Source organism: Notamacropus eugenii, chromosome 1 (assembly GCF_028372415.1).
Source record: "Notamacropus eugenii isolate mMacEug1 chromosome 1, mMacEug1.pri_v2, whole genome shotgun sequence".
Taxonomy (NCBI): domain Eukaryota; kingdom Metazoa; phylum Chordata; class Mammalia; order Diprotodontia; family Macropodidae; genus Notamacropus; species Notamacropus eugenii.
The window spans coordinates 714803927-714830240 of NC_092872.1; the positions used below are offsets into that span (position 1 = coordinate 714803927).

Consider the following 26314-nt stretch of genomic DNA (forward strand, 5'->3'; position numbering starts at 1 on the left):
CATCTACTATAAATAACCCTTTGGCTTGACCACACTGTCCTAGAAGACAGAAATGATAGTAGGTGGTTCCAGAGTTGAATCTGATAATTATTTGGGGGTTATCACTACAGCCTGGGAACTTGCAAAAGGAAGAAATCCAGAATCACTTATTAAATCCCCTCTAGGGTAACTGAGAGGTCTGAAGCAATGTCATCAGACCACAGATCTCAGAGCTTGGGTAACAAGGACTTCTCTCTCTTCAAAATCCCAGACTTGTGGGACAAAGGGCCGAAAAAGAATAGAGCTGGAGGTGTTTGCAAAGCAAACCCACAATGTCACTAATGACCAGTGGGAAAAAACACCTTACAGAACATGGGAAACAGGAACAGTCCAGAAGCAAAGTGCCCCTTGGGCTTGTGGTTAGAGGTGAGGAGTGAGGCTGTCCTTATTAACCTTGTAAGCATTAGAGAGCAAAGGTGGCTAGGGATAAGAATGCTGGGTTTGCATGTTAGGGATGTGGCTTCCACATGGATCTTGCTGCCCTATTTACTGCCTGTGGGCATGGCATTCAAACTCTTTGGATTGGTAAAGTCACAGCATTGAACGAGATGATGTCACTTCCTTTCTTTTCCTTATCATCCTAACCAGGAGCCATTGCTAGGGACAGGGCAGGAAGGAAAGTTGGAGGCCATCCAGTCCAGCCCTCTCATCTTTCAGATAAGGAAATTGAGGCACAGAGAGGAAAGGTCACTTGATTGTTAAGTAGCAGAGCTGGAATTGGAGCCAGGCTGCTACTATCCTAGGTACTCTTGTGAATACCTGAAGCTCCCTCTTTTAGGGTACGTGTCACACTCTATCTTATGATAGCATCCTCTGTGTAAATCCACCATCTCTGAAAGGAGATCTCACCCTTCTCGATGGGGGCAGAGAGCATAGGACTATGGCATAAATGCACATTGAATCGTTGAAGCACTGCCTCCTCTAAGTCAGTGGACTAGTGGATAGAGAGCCAGTCATGGAAGCTGAAAGACCTGTCCCTGACACATATAGGCTGTGGGATTTCCAATGCCCCAGGCATCTCTCTAAGACTCTTAGTTACAGATTGACATGAGTAGAGAAGGCTGTATGTGAATCAAGAAAATGACCTCTTCCAGGGATGAAGTTCCTTGAAAATGCAATTATCTTGAGTAGGGGAATCATGTACACTCTAGTAAAAATTAGTTTATAAGATTGCTTTTCCTGGGCAGCAAGCCAAGGGGCAAAAGAGAGGAAAAATGAAGGAAGCAGAGAAAACTGAAGAAAGGAAAGAGAGGAGTACCAAAGACAAACTGCTAATTCTGTGATTTTGCCAGGTCTTGGCCTGTGCAGGTGTTTGCTATGCACTGTCCAGCATGATCAGCAGGTGGCAATACTTGGTGTTTGGTAAAATCCTGCGAAGTTGTCAGACAAAATGATGCTGTCAAAAGGGCACAATCAGGAGCAAAACTGAAAAGCCATTAAAAAAAAGTCATAATGTCAGCAAATTATTCGGATCAGGTTTCATCCTATTCCTGGGGCCTGGATGATTATTTTCATGTTGTGCTGACCCAAACTGGACTCGATTCAGTTATTTTTGAAAGGAAATCGAGCCGCCAACAAGAAAAATCAATAATCCTCAGATCCCCAAGCTATTCAACAACAACAGAAATCATCAGGGCCATTAGAGCTGTAAGAGATGAAGAGTCCCTTTGGCTTAGTAGGGAGAGAGCCTGGGTGGAAGTTGATTACCACAGTTTATTACCAGCTCTGATCTGGGTAAGGCAATTTCCCCTCTCCTACTAGATTTTCAACTTTTGGGCGCTTAAAATCGATACAATCTTTGGTGCTGCACATTTTAAAATTTAAACACATTTATTTCCTTTCATTTTTTGTTCATTAGAAACACTTCAGTGTTAAAATGGAGTGAAAAGAACATTTTGTGTTCGGGTTAATATCTTTGCTTTTTGTTAGACACATTTACTGTTTTGGTTTCTGCATAGTGGACAGACGGCTACCGAAGTGGTGGAAAGCCACCTAAGGAGATGGGAATAGTTGTGGCTGTGCTGTAATGAGTCTCCCATGATCCCCCTTCCCTGATTTTTGCCAGTGTGGGGAGGTCTTCACCTCAGATCTCAGAACACAAGATTTCCCTCATTCTCTTACTGACCATTCTATTGTACTCATTTGGCCCCTAGGTGGTCCTAGGAGCTAGGAGTCAGGAAAATGTGAGTTCAAATTCTGCCTTGCACCCTTACCTGTGTGACCCTGAGCAAGTCACTGAACTGCTGTCAGCCTCAGTGTCCTCATCTGTAAAATGGGCATAATCATAGCACCCTCCTCACAGGATGGACTGAGAGGATCAAATGAGATCACACATCTCAAGTGCTTTGCAAACCTTCTATGTGTAAACGCTTGGCCCTTGGGTTATTATTTGGTGGTATTATTATACAAGTTATTATTACTTGGTATTTGTATTATCTCATCCACTAGAATGTAAGCTCTTTTGAGGGTAGGGATTATTTATCTGTTTTTGCATCTTCTCTAGTGGCTACAGTAATGCTCTCCTCATCAGAGGCACTTAATGCATGTCTGATGATAAATGCATGTGTGTGTGAATGAATAAATGGATGAATGATAAGAATGCAACTTCCCAAGTGATCATTTGACAAGAATATGTCTGATGTCCACCAAGTGCAGAACCCTGTGCTAAGCAGGCAATGAGAGGGACGAAAGAGGAATACGGCGTGTGCCTTGACCTCTAGAGCTTCCTGACCCTTCTTAAATCCAGTGCCTTCCCTTTGTTAATGATTCCCTATTAATCCTGCAGATGGCTCACTTGGAATGTATTTGTTTGCACATTGTCTCTGCCTTTGGATGGTGAGTTCCTTGAGGGCAGGGACAGGTCTTTGCCTCTTTTTATGTCTCCAGTTCTTAGCACAATGAATGCCTGGCACAAAGTAGATACTTAATACATGTGTATTGATTGATTACAATCTAGTTGAGGAAGACAGTGAAATTAAGTAGCGATTTAGAGCAGTATGTGCATTAAATGCCAGAAAGACTGGTGTCGACAATATACTTGGCCAGTTCAGGGAAGAGCGAGAGGAATGTCTACACTGGGGCAATCAGAAAGCCCTCCAAAAGTGACAGGACTTCAGCAGGGCCCAAAGTGAGTGAGTAGATTGGATGGTATCCAGTACAAGGCAGTACGGCAGAAGGGGCACCACACCAGGGATGTGGGAGACCTGGGCCCTAGATCCAGCTCTGCTATTCACCATCTAAGTATTCTTGGACAAATTCTCTAATTTCTCTTAGCTTCAGGTATTTTATCTGTTAATTGTGGATAGTATTACTCTATTTGATAATTATATATGTATGCATAATTATACGTATAATGTGTTATACGTATAATTATGCATTATATATTAACGCGTACAATAACTACCTAGATTACACATCATAAGAACCTATTTTTATAGACTTGTTATGAAGCTCAAACCAGGTAATACATGTGAATATGTTTTGTGAATTGTGAATGTCTCAGCAGTCATCTGTTCACTTAGCTTCCTTCCCTAAAGGCTAAAGATGCATTTTTAAAACAAATTTTCTACTGAAAAGACAGAGAAACTGTCATAATAAGTGCTGTGGCTCAAGCAGCTTTTATCCTCATAAAGCACTGATATTAAAGATGCAGAATTCCCTCTTCTATCACCATTATAAGCATGGTTAAACACAGATCATTCCATTTGAAACAGGTAGAAAGACAGCAGTGAGGTGGCACAGTGGCTAGAGTACTAGACCTGAAGACTGGAGTACAAATCTTGCTTCGGAGACTTAACTAACTGTGTGACCTGAGGCAGTCACCTAACCCCTCTCAACCTGTTTCCCCTTCTGTAAAACGGGCATAATAATGGCACCTGCCTCTTAGGGTTGTTGTGAAGATAAAAAAATAGCTAATATTTGTAAAGTGTTTGGCTACTGTAATTATTATGACATAGATTATTATATTATTATCATAGATAATAAGTGCAGTTATTATTAATGAACCATAAATAAGTTTGAGCTAGAGATACCCAAGTTCAAGTCAGGCCTCAGACATCTCCTAGCTGTGTGACCCTGGGCGAGTCATTTACTCTCTGTTTTATCACTTTCCTCATCTATAAAATGGGAATAATAACAGCCCCTCCTTGCTAGGTTGTTGTGAGGATCAAATGAGATAGCGTTTGTAAAATGCTTAGGAGAGGGCCTGGTATACAGTAAGCATGATAGAAATGTTAGTGCTTATTGTAATTACCTTCCACATATGAAGCTACTTTCTTACCATGCAGAATACTTGCATAGGCTCTCATTACCTAAATGTTGAATGAGTACCATTTCTCACAGTAGATGGAACTCCTAATAGCCTGCCTAATATTTCCAACTTTCATAGAGTGGCGGGGATGGCCCCTACACAGCTCCCTTCTCTTTTCAGCATCTTTGCATTTATTGGCCATTTTTATACTCTAGCTTTCAGTCATCTGACTTCCCCATATTTTATTCCTTCAACCTTTCATTTCCTTTGCCTTCACACAGGGCAAACTTGCTCTAGATAACACAGCAAATTGGCTCCTCTTTCTACGGGAAACAGAATTATTATCATCACTTTAAATTCTTTTTACAATGTGTCTATCACTGAGCCTGTGAGCACATGTGCAAAGCCCACAACACATTTCCACATTGATCACCCTGGCCTTGAATCGGTGGTCTTCCACAAATGGGATCCTCCCACATCATCAGACAAATGACTGGCTGGAACAGATGGGGCTGGCTCTGTGCCTTCCATGCCCTCAGAGTTCTAGCTTTGTCAAATCACAAGGGAAGGGAAGTAGAGACAAACAGCCATTATGGAAAACACCTTGCTGTTCAGCCTCTGATATTCAAATGCACCATAAAGCTTCCAAATGGATCAGACTGCTTCCAAATGTTAACTGCCTCCAAGGCGGGATGGGGAAATAATAAAATCATAGAAAAGATAACTGAGACCCGAGTCATTTGGAGCACAGTGAACAAAAAAGCATCTCAGTGGTGGCTCATGTACGTTGTGAAGTGTCTGGATGCCTCCCACTGACCTCTGTGTCTGTGAGAATCAGCTAATCTCATGCTATATAATATGGCCCCCCAAAAATGTCCTGGAAAACCAAGCTCCGAAATGAAATAGTTGAAGCAGGGGGTTAGCCACGAACCATTTCCTGTCCATAAGAGCCCTAACAAAATTGCATTTGGTGATAAGGATGATGGTCAAAATGCCAAGCAGGGAAACACGGGTTCTGATTCTAGACCCTTTCAGGATGTAGGCAAGAGCTGTTCCTTGGGGTAACTTCTTATGATAATTTACAGGGACAAAAATAGAATCTTCTTTTTTTTAATTTTAAAAGTAATTAGAGGTCATAAATAAAAATAAAATGAAACCAGCTCTACCTAACATCTTGGCTGGAATAAAGTGAAACTAACCAACAACTGTTTTAACTTAGAGAGTGACGATATATTTCAATTTCACTCTGGAATTAAGATTTCCTGGTGATTTTACCTGTACCTTCCTCCACCTACAGCGAAGTTCTGTCTCTGAATCAGATGCCGTATATCTGAGAGACGTCTAAAGAAATGGGACCCAGCACTTCTTTCTGTGATGAATTTCTCCTTTTAGTATTTCCCTGAGAGCTGGCTAGTTCTTTTGAAGCCCCAGAAGGTGTCTCCACAGCCCTGCTGTTTTGGAAAGGCTGCCAAGGCAGCCGGTGTCTGAAATCTCTCATCATCCATTTCAAAGCTTTTTAGAGATCTTTGGAAAATCCCGTGCTCTTTTGACTCATCTTTCTTTTTATGTTTTCACTCAGTTGATGGAGCTTTTGAAGTGTGAGTATATACATGTGTGTGTGTGGCTTAATTAACAAAAACATGGCATTAAGTCAAATGTACTCTTTTAAAGAATTAGATCAGTAAATGAACAAAGCAGTGATATTCAGACACTGGTATATTTCATAGATTGATAACTATCCTTACCTTCTTCCCCTGCCCCTTGAAATAAGCTGTTTTTCCATAGTTGCCTTGAAAGGCTGGAGCCTCCCACTGACACTGCATTTATGAGAATCAGCTAATGAGGAATCTTTCTCACCTTATATGACATGGCAGGAAAAAAAAAAAGCCTTGGAAAATCAAACTCTGAAATGAAATAGTCGAAGCAGGGGTTCAGCCACAAACAACTATCTAAGGAATAACGGATGGGATGTCTCTGAATTGCAAATAATTAAACACTGACCAATTGTTGCCGTTGAGTCATGTCTGACTCTCTGTGACCCCATTTGACATGTTCTTGGCAAAGACACTGGAGTGGTTTGCCATTTCCTGCTCTACCTTATTTTAAAGATGAGGAAACTGAGGCAAATAGAGTTAAGTGACTCGTCCAGCGTCACACAACTATGCCAGATTTGAACTCAGGCCTTCCTGACTCCAGATCCAGTACTCGATTCACTGAGCCATCGAGCTACCCAGAGCCTACTATGTATCACATCACACAGGGATCTTGGGACCTGACAGGGTTAGCAGAGTCCTGGGGTCTATGGACAAACAGGGTGTAGGAGCTTTAAGGCCAGAATCCTCTGGGACTAAGTCTCCCCATCTCTTCCTAAGTTTCCCTCCGAAAGGCTTTCATCTCCATCTTGTATATGGGGAGACAGATGTGTTTGAACCCATTTGTGTATGGGCACAGAGCATGTTTTCACTTTTTAAATGACTTCCCTGTTATTTATGTTGGTTCAGGTCTTAAGTACTTTTGCTACTGGATTTATGTGTCTCCTGTATTGTTCAGCAACCAAGGGTGGCTGGGAATGTAAGTGCTGAGTTCTGTGACTAATTACTCCAAACATCCCACACTGAACATGGGAAAAGTAAGTAAGGCATTCCACAGCTGGAGAGTGTAAGGGGACAAATGTAGGAGTCCTATTTCCTATTTCAGGTTTTATTAACTATGCTACAAATTGCTTCATAGTAGGGATTTAAAAAAATACTTTTTACACCTTTCAGAGCGTCCAGAGCACAGCAGAGTCCTAGCCACATAGTAGAGGCTTAAGCAATGAATGTGGGATGAAGAAATACCCTTCAGTGATAAGGAATCAGAAGCAGAAATAAAGATCCCTACTCTGCATTGTTTCTTGTTGGGCCATAAGTCTAACTGATTGTCAGTTCAGAAGCCATGGCAGGGACCTGCAGAGTGAAAGAGTTTTTGCCCAAAGAATTCGGAGCATTTTCCTGAAATCTATTTACTTGCTTTTGCAACACCCATGTTGTAAACTTGGTTAGCATGGGTAATTTTATGTCCATTTTATGTACTGAGTTAGAAAATGCTGCAGATCACAAGCTAGCTGTGGCTTAGAGAGTTGACCAAGGAGCAGGTTGATGGGCTCTGTAGTTGACTGGCTCAATGCCACACAGAGAGCATCAGAAGCCAGAGATGCACCAAGATGAACCTTCATGATTACAAGGCCAGAACTCCATCCACTCTGTCAGAGGATCTGTCCTTTGATTTGGGACAGGGAGGCACTGAGAGGTGACTTATGGAACAACACACACATAATGAATCAATAAAATACATAGGATCATATTTTATTAACTCTTAACTCTTATTTCCAAGGTTTGAGCTCTGAGGCCAACCCTCAAGAACAGCCATGGTAAGAGAAATTGTACAAATCTACCACCTTCTGAATATAGAATAAAGAAAAATAAAATTCTACCCTAAGCTAATATCTAATTTTATATTAGTTTTGATTAACCATATAAAGGAGTTGGTCCCAAATGAAGGGTATGAAGCAGAGGCAAGAGGAAAAGAAAAATGCCAGATCTGTCTGAATCCCAGTGGGGCAGAACAGTCTCTGACTTATGCATTGAAACAAAAAGACTAGACAGAGGAAAGGATAATGAAAGGAAACATGAACTAACTTCACTTGGAAATTTCTCTGGGCATCATGAGTATGGACAATTTCCTTGACTAAGTCAAATCACAGGGGTCTCATATCTCCGAAAGATTCATTAAAAGTGCATCTTGAAGATAAAATGTTCAGAGCTGATCTCAAGATATGTTACCCTAATTTCCCAAGTGCCAGAATCGAATTGTCAGAAGGACATTTCACTGCCTTCCCCACCTCAGGGCAAAGAGCCCTGAGAACAACACAAGGTCTCATTGCCTTCCTATTTCTTGATTCCTTTCAGAAGTCCCTAAATTAACAGATGGGGCCCTGTGCCACAAGGGAGTCACTGTGCAATGAAAGAAAATGGAAGCTGTTGTCATGGTTAACTGAGGATTAATGTAAAACATACTTCCATGAAGTCCCCCAGTATTATGGGGAAGGGACAATTTCCTCTTTAGAGTTGAACTCTTACCACTGTGACCTAAGTGTAGGTTACTTCTTACTCTGCATGTGATAAATATAATTAAATTTAACAACCATTTATTAAGCATCTGCTATGTTCAAGGCAATGAATGGTTACACTGTTCCTGCCTGTAAGGAACTTACATATTTGTTTGGAAAGTAGGGACATATATCTTGGTCACAACACAACACAACTCATTTCATTGGAGGACTTGATGAAAGCAAAACAAAGCCAGAGAAAGTAGTCTAGGAACCTTTGAAGAAGGATAGGAATCCTTCTGAGATGGCTCCAGAGAGAAGGACACTTCTAAACTGAACCTCGAAGGAAAAGAAGGAAAGGAGGAGAGAATACCAGGCAGGGAAGTCAGTTCACATGAAGAAAGAGGAGGAAAGGTAAGGACATGCAGTGAGTGAATAGGGTAGGAAAGACAGCATGTGAGGTCAGGTTATGGAAGGACTCATGGGCCAGCCCCAAAAGTTTATATTTTGTTCTATAAACAATAGGAAGACACTGGAGGCTCAATCCAAAAAAAAAGAAAAAAAAATCTCCTGATGGTGTTTGGTCCTCCAAAGGTAAAGTATGGCTATTCATGGAGCTTTGTCTCCTCCTTTTCTAATCTAATCATTGAGGTTGCTTCTTTACTTTTGCATTGGTGAGGAAAAGAAATGTTCTGAAAAGCAGACTGGAAATCAATGCTAGATTATGGAGTGGAAATCATCTTGTTGGCTTCCCTGACCAGGTGCTCTCCTCCACACTTCCCTCAAGCATTTTCACAGACAGATAATCTGGTTTCCTTTGCTATTACACATCCAACACAAAACACAATATTTCTTACAGAATTAAATAACATTTGGTGAAATTTTTACTGCTAGAGGAAATGAATGGCCAGCATTGGGGTAGTAGGAGAGTATAGGATGAATATGGATGGACTTTATTTTGTAGACAGTGCAAATACTCAGAACTGGAGGTGGTTGAGGGATGTCCTGGGCCAACAAGAGGTCTCCGGCACTTAAATACTACCAAATAGTTATTCATCACCTATTCAAATATATCCTGTGCTTTTCCCTGGTTCCTATAACAACCTATTGTCTCATGAAGACCAGCGTGATCTTACCTGATTCCCCAGGACTACGAATTCTTGTTCTACAAACTCCTTTCGATATTAGAGTCTCGCTGAACTTGGTTGTGGATGGGACTTGAATCTTTAAGAGTGTCTGGTATAGTGAAAAGAGCAGTGGCCTCAGAAGCCTGGGGCTACAGCCCAATCTAGACCACTGCCATGACGCCTCAGTATTTGCATTTGTAAAATGGGAGTGAGGAAAAGTGTTTTGTAAGTCTTAAACTCCTACAAATGTAAATGATAATAATTATTATAGAGACTTGAGTCCATGAGTGGTAGCTTCCTCCTGAATAAGAACTTGCTGCTCAGTTGTGTCCGACTCTTCGTGACCTCATTTGGGGTTTTGTTGGCAAAGAGGCAGAAGTGGCTTGCCATTTATTTCTTCAGTTCATATTACAGATGAAGAAGTTGAGGCAAACAGGGTGAAGTGACTTGCCCAGGATCACACAGTTGGTAAGTATCTGAGGCCAGATTAGAACTCACAAAGATGAGTTTTCCTGACTCCAGAACCACTACTCTATCCACTGTGCCACCTAACTACCCAGAATAAGAACTACAACGCTGAATTTGCATTTCCCCTGTCCAGACCCATGACATCTCTTGCCTGGACTATTGTAATAGCCTCCTACTTGGAGTCCCTGCTTCTATTTCCTTCCCTTTCCAATTCTTCTTTCACATAAATTTCAAAATAATGTCCTTGATATGTACGATTGTATCATCCACGTCTCCTCCAAAAAATTGGCCAAAACCAATTTTCAGTGGCTTTCTATTGGCTTTGAATCAAATCTAGAGTCCTCAGACTGGCTTTTAAAGCCCTCCATAATTAGACTGCAGTTTACCTTTTCAGGTTCATTTCATATTATTCCACTTCATGCATTCTACCTTCTAGTCATACTAGATTACTGGCTGTTCCCTGAGGTCAGCAACCCATCTCACAAGATAATGCCTTTGTAGGGCCAGGTGGTTCAGTGGATAGGACGCTGGGTCTGAAACCAGGAAGATATGAGTTCAAATTCGCCATCAGACAATTATCAGCTGTATGAACCTGAATCTCTTATGCCTCAGTTTCCTCATCTGTAAAATGGGGACAATAAAAGCCCCTATGTCCCAGAGATGTTGTGAGGATCAAATGAGATAATAATTGCAAAGCACCTAGTACCATGCTGGTGCATAGTAAGCACTTAATGAATGGTGACTGAACTGAATGCTGAGAAGACAGAGGAAACAGGAAGCAATGGTTGGAGGGAAAAGGTGATGTGGCCTGTCCTGAGAGTTAGAGAAGAATCTCACTTTCTGAAGAGAGAGAGAGTAGCTAACTAACAAGAGCTAAGCACCTTTGGGAGACGGCTGTGCTATGAGCAACTATTAATTAATTCAAGCAGAAGGAGAAAATTCTAAGGGCTCTTAACACTTCAGCTACAAGCTACTTGATGGGAGGTTATTAAGAGGAGAGCTGGCAGTGCTACATGTAATAGAAAGTAAAGACTCAGATGACCGTAGGAATGAACACTAAAGCTTCATTAAGTAGTTATTGGTAACAGTTTGAGTTTAGTGAGTCAAATATCTTTTTTGTGATTAAGTTGTTGCATTAAAAAATCTTGTTTTGTGTTATGATTAGCTATAAAACTAAGATGATGGTTAAAGTTTAGTTAAAGAGTTTATACTGTTATTTTGCTAATGTATTGTTTCTTTATACAGGGTATCTCAAAAGTCAGTGCAATTCTAAGCTTCCATAGCTTAAAGTCGAGCTAAGGTATTTAGATCATGTTTCATTCCTTTTAACTATCTATATTTAACTATCTAAGAAGCTATCCACTGGGCCTATGCAACCATTAATTAATATCACTAATTTACCTAGTGGAAGCTACCAAAATTTTAGGAGTAGTTCTTAGGAGGAAAGAAATATTCTTTATAACATAATGCTAGTATTGAATTTTGTTAAAAGAACATATGAAATGATGACTGAGCTTTGAGTCCTCCTAAAAAGAGGGGAGAAGAGCATTCTGTCATCCTTTCCCTCTTTAATGACTGGTAAATACTGCTGATAAAATGCGTGCTGAATTCATTGCTGAAGGACACTAATTCCTGGGGTGAGAGAAATCAGAAAACAGGAAAACAGATATAGCTACAGGGTCATCTTTATTACCCAGGACAAGATGTCCATTAATCAGGATCAAAGAGCTAGAGGTGGAAGGGATCTCAGAGGCTCCTCATGAAGGCACTTAGAAGTAGTCATCTGGTCATCTAACATGGTATTGCCCATTAACCCCTTCACAGTGATCACAGGGGACACTGGGGTAGATGGTTTCCAGGTTACAATGGAGGACTTGAAACAGAGTTGTACAGAATGATGTCATAGCTTGGGCAGAGATATCAGTAGGTCTGCCATGGAATGGAAGGGCCAGGCACGTAGAACTGGAGATTTTAAAACTCAGACAGGAACAGAATGCCAGTGTGTGTCTGGAACAGATGGATGGGGCTGCTCGTTGGACTGGCTGTGAGCTCTGCATATGACAGGCTGGTTGGTCCTGCTCCTTTTGTGGGGGTCCAGGGCCCATGCCCAAGTATGGGGCTATAATTCCACACTCTTGATGGTAACATCACCTTCACTAGCACTACAGAGAGGGTCAAGGATCGAAAAGGAATAAATGAGATATTCTGCAGTCACGTTTTCATTTGATAGCTCCTCTCCTTGCATAAGAAGTGAGAGAAGCAGCAATGATTCCTAAATCAATGTCAGGGCTTCTGCTGGGCCATGATGGATACCAAAGCACATTTCCCCAAAGGAGAAATCAGCAGGCCTTCATAAACAGTCAATAATGTTATTTATCACTAAAAAGGTCATGCAGAGCCTCACTTCAGGATCTCAAGGCCAAACTTTCATGGCTGCAAATTCCTGAGCAGTGAAAATCTGGGGAGGGAAAATCAGCTCCACAGGGCTATCCTCACAGGAGTCCAGTGAGAACGTGATGAATATAAAGAGATTTTTTTCTTGGTGAAAGCCAGGTCATTTGATTTCTCTGGGTACAGTTGGCTTTCTATATATACACCTGTATGCACAAGAGGAGACTTGATTATACTACATAGAGTATTGAGATCATAAGAAAGGTACAAAGTGTGTCATCGAATTTTGGGGTAGGAAGGATGACTTTTAGTTGGGGAGATCCAGGAAAGCATTCTGAAGGGAAGAACATTAGAATTAGGCCTTAAAATAGGAGGGTTTTAATCTAATGTGTCCTCAGCTGGCCACATCATGCATTCTGGAACAAGATGGTGGAGGCAATAACCCACAGTATCTGGGGGCTGGAAGAGGCCTCAAAGGCTCACATCCTGTGTGCCCAAGAGCAGGCAGGTCCCTCAATGAGTTGTACTCAGCCTTGGCTTGAAGACCACCACTGAGGAGGAATCCGTTCCCTCCTGTGCTGGCTGATTTCACTTTTGGATAGCTCTGAAGCTATTAGGAAGTTTTTCCTTACGTCCAGCGTAAACGGGCCTCTGCAGCTGCTGCCCATTACTCCTAACTGCATCCTCCAGGGCTGAACAAAACAATCTTCCCTTCCACACAACACAATCCTATTTAGAAAAGTAAGGGTAAGACTGTTACTGATGACCGCTCTGCCCGTTTGTCTAAGGTCCGACTTCTCAGGCTCTCAGATACCCTCACAAGCCAACATTTTCTTTCCCAACTGACATTCAGAATTGTCAGTCGGGGCTATTCCAAGGAAAGGCTGATGGAAGCTTTGAGCCATCTCTGTATAAATCTTCCACAGAGATCATTTTCTCACCATGCTGACCAGTTTGGCTGTTCCTCAACTGAAGGAATGTATTCCTATGATGATGCATGTGCCTCAGTGTTCACACCTGCACTTATTTCTCCCTGGTCTCCTGGTTACAAGGACAGTATACAAGGAGTCAGTACAAACATGCCTTGCTATTACCCCACAATATATACTTTTCCTCTTCCAGTTTGAGTGCACTATTTCTGGGAGGGAGCTTTTCATTTTATTTGGTGTTCACTTTTTCCAAACTTTTTCCTCATACAGAGATCTTGTTTTGTTCTTGCAATGAAGAATGAAGATCACAATTGAGGGGAAAATTCTTGGGTCCCTATGAGGGAGATTTTAAATTCAGAATCATAATCCCCTGTGATAAACATATATACATGTCATCATCATCACTGTGTTTTTTAAGGACCCCTTATTTGGGCATTTCAAAGTTTTTAATATATCATGACAAGAAAGAATCTGACAAATTAATAAAACTACCAAACCAAGTAACCTATTAGGAAACGCAAAAAGGAAAACCCTCTTTTCTTAATTAAAAAGATGAAGTAAGTTCTAATTAGAAATGGAAGGCTGGCAATGTTAACAAAGAGGCATCTGACAAGAATGATCTTTTGCCAACATGCATTTTGTGTTTCCTAACTAAAGTACAAGAAATCTTTTTCTTCCCTGTGAAATGTGGTCTCCTCTAAAAATGATGATGTGTCTATGAAGCTTTCAGTCTCACACGGATAGAAGATGCCTGACCTGACAGTGAAGGAAGAATATATTGGCTGCCAAAACAGCAAGGATGCACATTCTCAAAAAATGTGCCTTTGTAAGCTGATAATTATAATTGGTTAATAGTCTGGTTTTATTGGAGCACCTGCAAGAATTCAGTTCCAACCACAAACACTCATGAACTACCTGCCATATGCAAGACACTCAACATAAACTAAACCAATGGACTGATCTCTGCTCTCAAGCTTACATTCTTTTAAAATTCTATTTATTTTTTGAAAATTTTCCTTAGGAATCAATGAACTTACTCAGTGTGAAGGCAGTTTTGCTTCTGCTGCTTGTGGGTGGCTGTGGGTGCTGTCATCTTAAATCAGAAGCTCTCAGAGGTCAAAGGCAACGTGTCACTGGATCAGTTGCTAAATCTTATTGTTTCTATCTCCCCATTGCTCCCACCGGTCCCTTTCTTTCCCCACCAAACAGCAACTGCCCTTGTTCGGTTATCCATCACTTCTGACCTCCTAATTTATCTCTCTGCATCAAGTCTCTCCTCTCTTCCATCCATCCTTAACACAGCTCCTACGGCGATTTTCCTAAAGCACAGATCTGATGACATGATTCTTTTCTCTCTATTCAGTAAATTCCAATAGCTCTCTGTTGCATATAGAACCAGGCAGAAAGATCTTTACAGCCTGGTCCCAATCTCTCTTTCCAGGATTCTATATTAGTCTTCTTCAAACACTCTGTGGTCCAGCCACACTAGCCTTCTTACCATTTCTCATCCATGACACTCCATTGCTGTTCCATGCTTTTGACTAGCTGTCTCTCCATGAACAGAGCTTTCAAGAAGCCTGTACTCCTCTCCACACCACAGTGAGAATTTAGAATATGACTTTAGTGGAGGACCTTTCCATTACATTGATTCTATGTTGGATTCTCATTGGATGCAAAAGCTGAGTCCCGAAACTTAAGAGTTAACATTGTTAGTTTTTCAGTGTGGTCAGTGTGGGAGTTTGTTTTGTGTGACTGTCCATATTTATAGCGAGGGTTCCCCCCTCTTGTTAATGGGGGAACTGAGGTAAGGAAAAAAGGGACTTAGTGCTAGGCTGACAAGAAAAAAAGAAAAAGGAAAGAGAAGCATTGAAGCACCTATAAATGCATGAAGAAACCAAAGGAAACATCAAGGCAGGACAGCTTAGAAAGTCACATGTTGAAGATATGACCCATTTTCAAAGAAAAACAAGCTCTACTTAAGAGGGAGCCTCAGTTTCATGAACAATTCTTTTTTGTTTGTTCTGTTTTATATATCAAAAAGCTCATTTTTTTTGGTGTTAGGATCAGAATAATAAAAATAAAATTTAAAAAGGGAGTAAGCTTGTTTCCATAGGTTTGGTTGATGTTTGAGTTCCTTGTACATGGTGGGTGGCTAATAAGAGTTTGTTGTTGGAATTGCCATCATGCAGACCCTCAGATAAAACCGACTATTAGCTAATCCCTCCTGCTACTTTCTTTCCCCTCCTTCATGAAGTGTCCGTGTGGTCTGGTATGGGTGTCAGGAGAGCTGATGCCCACTGGGGGCTACCTACTAAACAGTCTATGATCTTGGCCATGACTGGAGCCCCATGATGTCTGCATTCTCCACTGTAAAATGGATATGCCTTATCTACTTCCTAGGTTTTTGTGAGGTTTAAGAAGAAATTTTGTGAGAGATAACTACAGAAGTGTGAGAAATCAGAAGTCAGAAGTCAGAAATTGGAAAGGATTCAGGGAAAAGCAATGAAGATAATAGCTTTCTAGGTGGTGCCATAGTGGAGAGAACAGTGGGCTTGGAATCAGGCAGGCTCATCTTCCTGAGTTCAAATCTGGCCCCCAACACTTATTGTCTGTGTGACTCTGGGCAAGTCACTTAACCCTGTTGGCTCAGTTTCCTCATCTGTCAAATGAGCTAGAGAAGGAAATGGCAAACTACTACTGCATCTTTGCCAAGAAAACTCCAAATATGGTCACGAAGAGTCAGACAGGACTGAAACAACTGAACAACAACTTACATAGAACTTTGAGGACTGACAACTTGGAGTACAAATACATATGGAATTACATTTGAGCCTCACAAACGCTATTATTCCCATTTTACAGATGAGGAAACAGAGGCCAAGAGAGGCTAATAGACTTGTCCAGAGCTACACAAAGAAGTGTCTGAGGAAGAATTCAGACTCAGGACTTCCTGACTCCAACTCAATTAATTTAAGAGTTGAAAATCAGGACCTATGAGGAGAAATTGGATGAAGTAAGATTATTTACATTAAAAAAAAGAATGACTTAGTACGTTTTCATAAATATGTACATATATGGTTACAGTTATTCTCTAGGTGATGCCCAAAGCATTATCAAGCCATCAATGAATGATTCATACCTAATATGTTACCAATATCATTGTTAGGGTTATTATGATCATTTGTGACCCCATAGAGCTTTGGAGCTGAAGGGCCATGAAAAATCATCTAGTCAAAGCCTTTTCTTGTGCAGATGAGGAAACTGAGACCCAGAAAAAGAAAATGACTTGCCTAAGTTTATCCAACCAACCTGAGCAGAATTGGGATTAAAATCTGGGGCTCTTGACTCCCCAACGCCTAAGGCTCATTACACTCTTCCATGACTAGGGCCTCCATTTCTATTTATAAAGATTTAGATAGATCAACTGACATGTTCCCCTTTTGAGAAGAGACATTAGAGTCAGTTCACCTCAAAGAATTCTTAGTTCTTCTCTGGATGTCAGAAAATGAGCTTCAACACTGACGCTGCCCCATTAATGGTCAATGGCAGAGTTGAGGACAGAACCTAGGATTGCTGTTTCCAATTTATTAAATGCAATACTCTATTTCTTCTCTTGATTGTGAAGAAAAATGAGACCACTGCTTACTTACTTTTCTGCTTCAAGACACATAACCCAAATATTTCTGATGATGCCTGTCGATAATGCTGCCAAGATGGAAGAACTGGCAACAGGAGCCAGCGAACTGGGCTCAATTGTAGAAAAGTCTTCTGCTTGGTTCAGAAGAGAGACTTCCTCCTGTTCAAGTTTCTGTATTTGTTCACTGAGCAAACACCCCATGTCCCCATGGCAGTTAGTATGAAAAAGGGAGACAATGAATGGCGAGAGCTCAAAATCAATTCATGCAGACACAAATTGGTGCTATGATAGGTATTTTAAGGTAGCTTTGACCAAAATCAGTTTTTAAATGTCATGATTTTAATTGCAGGTCCTGTGCCTCCAAAGAAAAGGAAAGAATGTCCTTTGGCCCCAGTAGGAAAAAACTCATTAAGCTGTGCCCCTCCACAGAACAAGATGGTCAATGCCCATTATATCAGATTGACTAGCTTCCTCAATTATTTAGAATGTTAAACATTGACAATATTTAAATGCCAAACAAAAACCATCTATGGTACACTGCTTGTGTTTTCTCTGGGCCTCTTAATGAGCATCCTGATGAGCAGGAGGCTCCAGTGAGTGCTGGCTGTACACTCCAAGCAAGGGCTTGGATGGTCATTAGGTACTCACTGGAGACTCCAGAGAGAGCACACGATTGCTTCATTAATAGGCACAGAACTGCAGAAAACAGGCTCTGATTGTCAGACATAAAATGGGGATCACATAGAAGCGCTAACAAGTCAGGAGAGTATGAAGTGCCTCCATGATACAATGGGCATTTGAAATGAAGGTCAGGCTAATTAAAATCTGAAAACTGATTCTGCCTTTGAGTTGCCTAAAGAAAAGAAAGACATATTCAGAAACACTAATACCCCAGTGAACATAGGAGTAGATGAATAATCTTACCCAGAAACATCTGAAATGGAAGACTTTTTTTTACCCCTATTGCAGTATTTCCAAAGTTAAAATAAAATTCAGGATTAGATTTTAACTGAATTAAAATCTAGTTTAATATGAGGGCTACCTCCAAACACTGGTGTCATAAATCTACTTTTCTCTGCTATTCCCTCACTTGGCTATTCTTCATGAAATCAAAGGATATTAGATTTACTATATGCACCCTAGCAGACAGCTGGTAGTGCAGTAGATAGAGTGCTATGTCTGGAGTCGGGAAATCCTGACTTCAGATCTGGTCTTAGACACTTCCGAGTTATGGAACTCTAGGCAAGTCACTTAACCTTTGGTTACCACACCTTCCTCAGCTATAAAATGGGGATAATCAGAGCCTTTACATCACAGGGTTATTGCGACAATTTGTAAAATAAGGGCTTAGCACAGTACCAGGCATATATTGGTGCTATATAAATATTTATTTCCTACTGGCAGCTAGGTGGCACAGTGGATAGAGCAGTGGGCTTGGAATCAGGAGGAGTCATCTTCCTGAGTTCAAATCTGGCCTCGGACACTTACTGGCTGTGTGACCCTGGGCAAGTCACTTAACCCTGTTTGCCTCAGTTTCTCCTCTGTCAAATGAGCTGGAGAAGGAAATGGCAAACTGTTCCAGTGTTTTTGCCAAGAAAACCTCAACTGGGGTTAGGAAAAGTCCAACATGACTGAAAAACAAATGAACAAGAACTGCGTTCTTAACATTTGAGATTGGGGCTCAAAGAAACTCTCAGTAGGATTATTAGAACATTGAACCTAATTAAGGCATGGAACTCAACATGGAACCTAATGACTTCTAAGATCTCTTCCCATGTGGAGAGTACATGAGTGAGAGTCACCTGGTCTGATGAATTCATTCAGAGTGATTGATTAGTGATAGACATTTCTCCTAACCCTCAGTAGGATCAGGGGGCATCCTTCTAAAGACAATCCAGACCCTCATGGATGCCACTGAATTCATTAGGTTGAAAGGTGGTGCTTCTAGAGAGTCCATTGAATCAACTGTCTGGGTCTGAACTGATTCACAGAAAGACAAAAACGTGGGTCACAGAGAAGGAGGCTCAAACCCCAAATAAGGAAGAGAAGACAGAAGGAGAGATTCATAAGGGAAAGAAGCAGGCTTTGCCAGGTCAGACACTACCTTATCTGGTTTTCGTTGTCATCCACTAGAAAGGACCATCGGAATTTCACCACCAGGGGGCCGCAGTTGACCATTTGGATGTATCGAATCACCTCTGTGTCATTCAGGATACAGCCGAAATCCACTTCCATGGTTTCAAAGGTGAGGTTAGGGAAATGCACTTCTCCCCTTAGGCTCATGTAATCCACTTGGGGATGCTCTAAATACTTGATGGCCAGGACTTCTTCTGACACCCATTGGTTCAAATCACTTCGGATACGGGGGTCGAACTTGATCAGCAATTTCTTCTCAGCCCCAACTGCCATTTCTAAAGGCTGAGTATAAGAAACATTAGCCACGTTTTATACCATGCACTTTAATGCTTTAAGAAAAACAGCCCAACCTTCAGACTATAACCTATCATACCACACATTGACCAGCAAAAGTTTAATACAACTAAATCTGTTTTGCATCTTATTTTTGTGACATAAAAAGAAAGCCTACCATAAAGAAGTATAGGCATGGGAAATGAAAGGAACGAGATTATAATAAGAACTGTAAGATCACAAAGGAGACAAGGGTAGGAGGGAACATTTAAAATGAATATAACAGCGCTGAATAATAACAGCTTGCATTTCATAGCACTTTTAGATTTGCTTTACATTTGCCTGTTCGATCTTCACAATCCTGCAATTTGATGCTATTATTATCCCCATGTTACAGATGGGGAAACTGAGGCAAACAAGCTAAGTAATTTGCCCAGGGTCACCCAGTTAGCAAGCTTTTCTGAGGCAGTATTTGAATTCCAGTGTTTTCAATGTCCAGTCCAGCACTCTCTATGCACATACCACCTAGCTGTTCCATGTTCTTCCTATGACAATGAGGACAAGTGAATTGATGGAGACTTTTAAAAATCAGATTTGATAAAAGATTAATAAAAAAATCTTTGGGGAATGGTCCCCAAAAGGATGGATTAGGTCGTTTGAGTTCTTAGCTGATGTCTGTGATCTGAAGTCTGTAGTTGGGTTTTCATGGCTTTAAAGGGACTACTCTACTCCTTGGTTGCTTTTTTAGAAGGTATTTGTTCTTTATCTCATTTGACTGAAATCCTTCTGGATGCCAGGGTCCTCATAGGAAAGGCTGGGTGTGATGATTTCTCTCTCCCAGCCCCACTCCCTAGATTTTCCCTGATTCCACTTTCCCATGGCCTGAAGCCCACACCATCTCTGCTCAAGAAATCCTGCAGAGGCAATAGGGCGGATGCAGGACCTGATTGCACTCCATCTACCACCCAGACTCCTCAAGGTACCAGAGGAATCTTCTCTCTCCCTTAGTCTTCCTACTAAATAGCTGCTACTCCCCTCGCTCCCGAAGCTGGATTCTAGCCCTCCCCCACCGGAGCCCTTTCCCCACCTCCTAGTTCAGAAGAAAGCCAGAGCCTCTGCTTCATTCCAATCCACAGGCCCCCTCTTCCCTTTCCCATCTGTGTAGGTAGGGCTTCTTCAGGACATCCCCTGCATCCCCATCCTTCAAAACATGCCATGATACCAACTGGATGAGCAGGGAGTCACCAATCACAATCCTTCTTGTTTGCCATCAGGTAAGTGTGCTGTCTGCTTACCCCGCAGGACTGGTACAGAGGGGAGCCATCCAGCTCACACAGGTAAAAGGGTTCTTTGGTGGACAGCAGCATCCGGACCGGCAGAGAGGAGATGTTCTTTAGGGTGAGAGGCTTGAATTCTGCCTCCAACTCACTTTGTGGCTCCTATATCAATGGCAAAAAAACAAACAAAATTAATGAGTAGGTACACACATCAACTTTTCATGTCCTGCTCAGCTACCAACAAAGATCAAGATTAATATAAGACCAGAAGAAAAAGAAAAAGGCATATAACCTACAATCAGACCTTTATAAGCAAAGGAATATGGGTAGAAAATAAGGGAATCAACCTAGATTATAACTTCAGGCATGTTTATCTGACGTAAATAAAATGTCCTAATGGGAAGACCACAAGATCTAAAACATACATTAGTCAGCAAATGCTTCTACTTGGAAAGGAGAGAGATATGGGAGTCAAAAGCAGCACCAGTTTAAAACATATACTCATTTATAAAATCTCACAAAGAAGGACAGTGGAAGGTTATGAGCAGTATAGCCTCATAAAACAGAGAGAAGCAGTGGAGGGTGAACCTAGTTTAAGCAAAACTTGGCTGGGAGACCCAACTAAGCCAAGGCATTCCAAGGGAATTTAAGGACAAAACCAGGAGGAGAACAAATAGATGAAAGGCAGAAAATATCTGCAAAGATTTTTGTAATTTTTTTTACCATCAAGGACAGAGGAGTCACCACACTTGGAGTATAACTTCACAGTCTTAGATCTGCTTATAAGAGGGGTTAGAGATGATGCTGAAGAAGACAAAGATAGAAGAAGCAGCTGCGCAAGACTAAGTCATAGGTTTGTGACGGAGGGGATGCAACTGTGTTAGCACCAGGGGATGGATCCCCAAGGGATCTACAGGAAGAAAAGATGCCAAAGAAACAGAAAAAATAGAAACATTATTATTATTGTAAAAAGAGACCAAGAGAACATTGGCAACTACTGACATATGGCTGTTTTCCCATTTCTTTACAATTTTTATAAAAATATCTCCCCATACTTTAAGGATATCCTTGATGAGGAACAGACAGGATTTCACATTGTAAGCCACATATTTACCATCACATAATTGACTGAAAGGCATATCAAATATAAGATTCCATGGTGCTTTTTATTTATTGACTATGAAGAAGCATTTAATTCAGTAGAGCAAGATTCCACTTTAAAGGCTCTCTTCCAAACAGATGTCTCCAGTGAACACATGACTGAAAGTTCTAACAACGAACATAGCTTTGGCCACTGACTCTGTGTTTTTAATATCAGGAGAGATAAATATGGGGGGACCCATGGTACTCAAATGCTACAGAACCTCTTGGAAGAGATCTTGAATCACTCAAAAGAGTTTGTTCTAGTAAATATTGGGAAAACTAAGTGGGAGAAGAGACTGCCACGGAGTTCAGATTTTTGATATGCGGTTAGTCCCATGGAACTCATCTCCTGACGTGATAAATGAACGGTGAGTGAGGCCCAGAGCTGAACAAGAGGAGAATGGGCTAGATTGTCTTTAGGAAATGGAAGAGTTCTTTTTTACGACACTGAAACATCACCCTGAAAAAGGTCCACCTTTTTAATACCTATACACTACTGGTGCATATCTGTGTGCATCAGTCATGGGACATCAGAGTCTCCGATGAATTGAAAATAACCAACCCTCCAAGGGAAATGAAGAGGCAAGACTAAGCTGATTCACCATACAAACAGGGAATTACTAAGGATAACTGGATTGTACTACATCATCCAAGAACTCTATGGTCACATGGAGAGAAAGAGCAATGACGATGATGATGATGACCATTTATTAAGTCCTTACTTTGTGCCGGGCTCTTTACAAATATTATCTAATTTTATATCCTCACAACAGCTCTAGGAGGTAGACGCTATTATCACCTCTATTTTACAGTTAAGGAAATTAAGGCAGAGATTGCCCAGGATTACACATTTGGTAAGGGCCTGAGGTCATATTTAAACTGTCTTCCTGACTCTAAGCCCAGTGTTCTATCCATGGTACCTTGTTCTCATGAGGTCAAGACAAAGCAAGAGATGCCCCTACACATTAGGTGGATCCCCTGTGGTGAGTTCAGGTGGGCCTGCAAGAGACAAGGAGAATGGGTAGGCATAGATGGGCGGTAATCCACAACATTGGAGAGAATATCAACCTTCGTACAATCCCAGATTCACTTAAATATTTGAAAGTGATGAATACACACAGGGCCAGCTTTGTTCAACAAGCTCCTTAATTTTCATAACCAACAACAAACCTGAAATCAGGGTAGGCTAGTGGGATTTAGGCTCATTTGAGTCAGAAAATCTGCATCCAGTTTCTGGTCTTGTTATTGACTGGCTGATGAAACATGAACCAGTCATATTCCCTTGTGGATGACTCAGTTTTTCCTTTTCTAAAATGGTTCTCCACATCATACTGTAAGATTAAGTCCTTTGAATAAAATAATTTTAAAATAAGTTTTGTTTTCTTTAAGAAAATCAGAATAGATATGTACCAAGCTTCAAATTACAGATATAACTTATGGGCATTGGAAGTGCCTGATAAATAACTTTGATGGTAGAGGTAGAGGTGGGGACAGTAACAATGACAATGTCATGAGGGAAAGTCTGGTAAATTAAATAGTGACTGTGGGATTCTTTTCTTTCTTCATGGTCCCCCTGGGAAACAATCCGAGTATCAATAAAATGGGCAAAACATCCAATAACTGGGCTCTGATTACAGCCTTGGGCTTCTATAGTAAAGCATATAAAATAGGTATATGGTGTTTTTTGTTTGCAAAACATTTGAAAATATTAATTTTCAAAGTTTTCCTTATAACAAAGCTGTGACTGTTTCCAAGTTAATATAATACATTTTTCTTTCTGTAATGCAGGTACAGATCAAATCAAGAAAAGGATTGAAATGCAAACCTTTCCACTTTCCAAGTTCCTCAGTCAGACCATATCATGCTCACCTTCATTAGTTTTTGTTACACTGGGGTTTAGATTATCCACCCCTAACACAGGGATACAAAGTCTTGCTTTGAACTTGCAATTCTCAGTTCAATGATTAGGGAAAAAGTATTAGTACCATCTGGCTTTTAAATTAGCAGACCCACCATGGCCTGGAGAAATGTCTGCCTGGTGACCTTCCCAGAAGGATGATCTGGCATATTCCAGATAAAAACAAGAGTCACATTCAGTTGGTTTTGGCCTAGAGCCATATGGAGAATAGTGATGAGGAAGGGTCAATATACAAACAATCTATCCTATTTTAGACTGACCTCCTCTACCTGGGCTGCTTGTCTCCCAACTTTTAGCAGGAAACATTTTCTACCTCTAGCACTAGGACATCATGACACAGACTATCTGCTGGCTTCTGAGATGACTCTGTCAGTGCTACATAGATGTGGGTGCATCTTTATAGCTCATGAATGGTAGTTATTAAACAGTTGGTATTGGAGAAAACAGGAGGATATTCTTTATAAGGGTACTGATATCATCATAAAGTTGAAGCATATGTCCTTGAACAGAAAATGAGAAGGCAAAATATATAACTTAGTGGCATACAATTAAATCTTAATATCAAGACATGAGAGATGCTTAATAATAAAATTGTCACCCTTCAATACCCTTATTGCTAGCAAAATGCAAGCAGAAATTAAACATAGCATTAAGTTTTTTGATTTGCAAAAAGGAAAGGACAACAGAAAAACTGAAAAAAAAAAAGAAATAAAGAGACCCCAGTATAAGAAACAAATACTACTATAAAAATAAAGCAAGGAAATATCTCCATAAGGCAAGAATAAGATTATAACAGCATCCAAATATCTAGAAGAGAGGATAGATATATTAAAAGAGCCTTCAGAATGGTTTTGAATTACAGTAAGAGATACATAGAAATACTTGGTACATATAAGATTGGAGACAGAATCTGAAAGGTGAATTCAAGAAGACAAACATAAGGAGGGATAAAACAGAAGACAGTGAAAAATTCCAATGAAGCACTGGACCTCTGAGGACTGACTGGTAGAAAAAGAAAACAGAGATGAAAGAAAAACCAGCAATATTTAAAAATGGTAATGTTGGAAGAAGACCTCCTACTAGTACAAACTGTATCAGCTAGAGCTAGAAGATGGGGCTTTGTGAGGAAATCTAAGAACTACAGGTCTCAGAAAATACAAAGAAATAAAGTCTGACTACCATATATCAAGAAAGAAGAAAACTGCAGAGTGGGCAGAGTGCAAATCAATAGAATTCAGGAAGCTAATAAGGAGAAATTCTATTTAATTCTCCCAGAAACGTAGTCACCAAGTTCTAGAGCTTCCAAGTCAAGGAGAGAGTGTTGCAAACAGCCAGGAGGAAGCAAGGACAATTACCAGCAATTACCAACAGCACTAATTTGAATTATTCAAGATTACTCATTGAAAGACTACAGACTGCAATATACTTATAAACTAATGAAACTGACCAGTGCCCCAAGATCACCTGTGCAGCAGAACTGAGTCCACTCCATTATGAGAAAAAAATACTTTTTCAATGAGGTCTGCAACTTTGTTTTCCCAAGGAGAAATACAGAGCAGGAAAGAGACTTTGATGCGAAAATTGACTAAGGAGATGAAACTTATGTAATTTATAACAGACCTGAATAAATAAGAAGTCAAGGGTAAGTTGATGTTAATATGCTTGAGGGAGGGGGATAAATCTAAAGTAGCATCTAGCATAAAGGTCATTGAAAAAAGCAAAAGCAAGGGATTTGAGGGGAAAATCCCTTGAAAGGGATACAGAACTAGCTTATTTCTGGAGGACTGACGGAAAGGGTAAGGGAGAAGTAAAATAATATTTCATGAAATTGGGCCCTCCATGTCAAAGTTAGCCCAACTAGGAGGGATGAAATGAAGAAGGACAGTGATGCCGAGACCATACTTTTAACAGAAATGCATCAAAGAAGGCAAAGTAGAATCAGTAAAGGGTCGATTTCAGCGCTCACCACAATTCACTATTTGTTCAATATTTTATTTAGTGATCAAATTAAGTCATACATGTTTAAGCAACGAAATATATATATATTTTAAGAGATTTATATGTCATGAAGGTATAAAGAGATGAAAACAATGGCTCAAACTGCTTAAGACATATTGTTGGTCACTTTCCAAGTCAAAACCTTTGTTTCCACTCTTATATGGAAGAGATAACTGGACAATTTTTTTTTATAATGCAGAATAATTCAGAATTTGTCAGAGGGTTTTTGTTGATGATGCCTTTGCAGTCTCTAAGAATATTTAGCTCCTTATCCCAAATCTAGGATCCATTTCCTTTCCCCTTCTGTCTCCTTCATTCCTTTCTTACACATCATAGAAAGAGTAAGGATAAACTATAATGGATTTGGAAGATTATTTCTAAAACCCAAATGAATTGCTATTTAGCCATTTTAACGGTGCTGCAGAAGTACAATGTTACACTATTATTTCCTTAGACTCCACAAAAGTCTGACTTTGATGCTAGGGAGGCAATGCCAAGTTCTCAAGGCTATGCCACTGGAATGCAGACTTTGGCAATTGCTACCAAGCTGGAAAGCTCTAAGTCCATGCCCAGAAGATGAAAACCAGCTTATATAAATTTAGTGAGATTCAGCACTAGACTGGCTGCAGGGTGATGACCATT

The 26314-nt window shown here is 40.6% G+C and overlaps 1 protein-coding gene across 6 annotated transcripts in view; it reads right to left on the reverse strand.

The window, feature by feature from the left end:
* Positions 1-26314, reverse strand: part of HYDIN (HYDIN axonemal central pair apparatus protein) — a 468388-nt gene that overhangs the window by 175192 nt on the left and 266882 nt on the right. For all 6 annotated transcript variants that reach the window (XR_011972958.1, XM_072636610.1, XM_072636609.1 and 3 more), the window contains 2 exons: positions 20632-20775; positions 19032-19345 (listed from right to left, as the gene is read on the reverse strand). Coding sequence is in view for 5 of the 6 variants with exons in the window: in XM_072636610.1 (XP_072492711.1) it covers positions 19032-19345; positions 20632-20775 (458 nt within the window). In the remaining variant the exon portion in view is untranslated. The remainder of the gene's footprint in view (positions 1-19031; positions 19346-20631; positions 20776-26314) is intronic.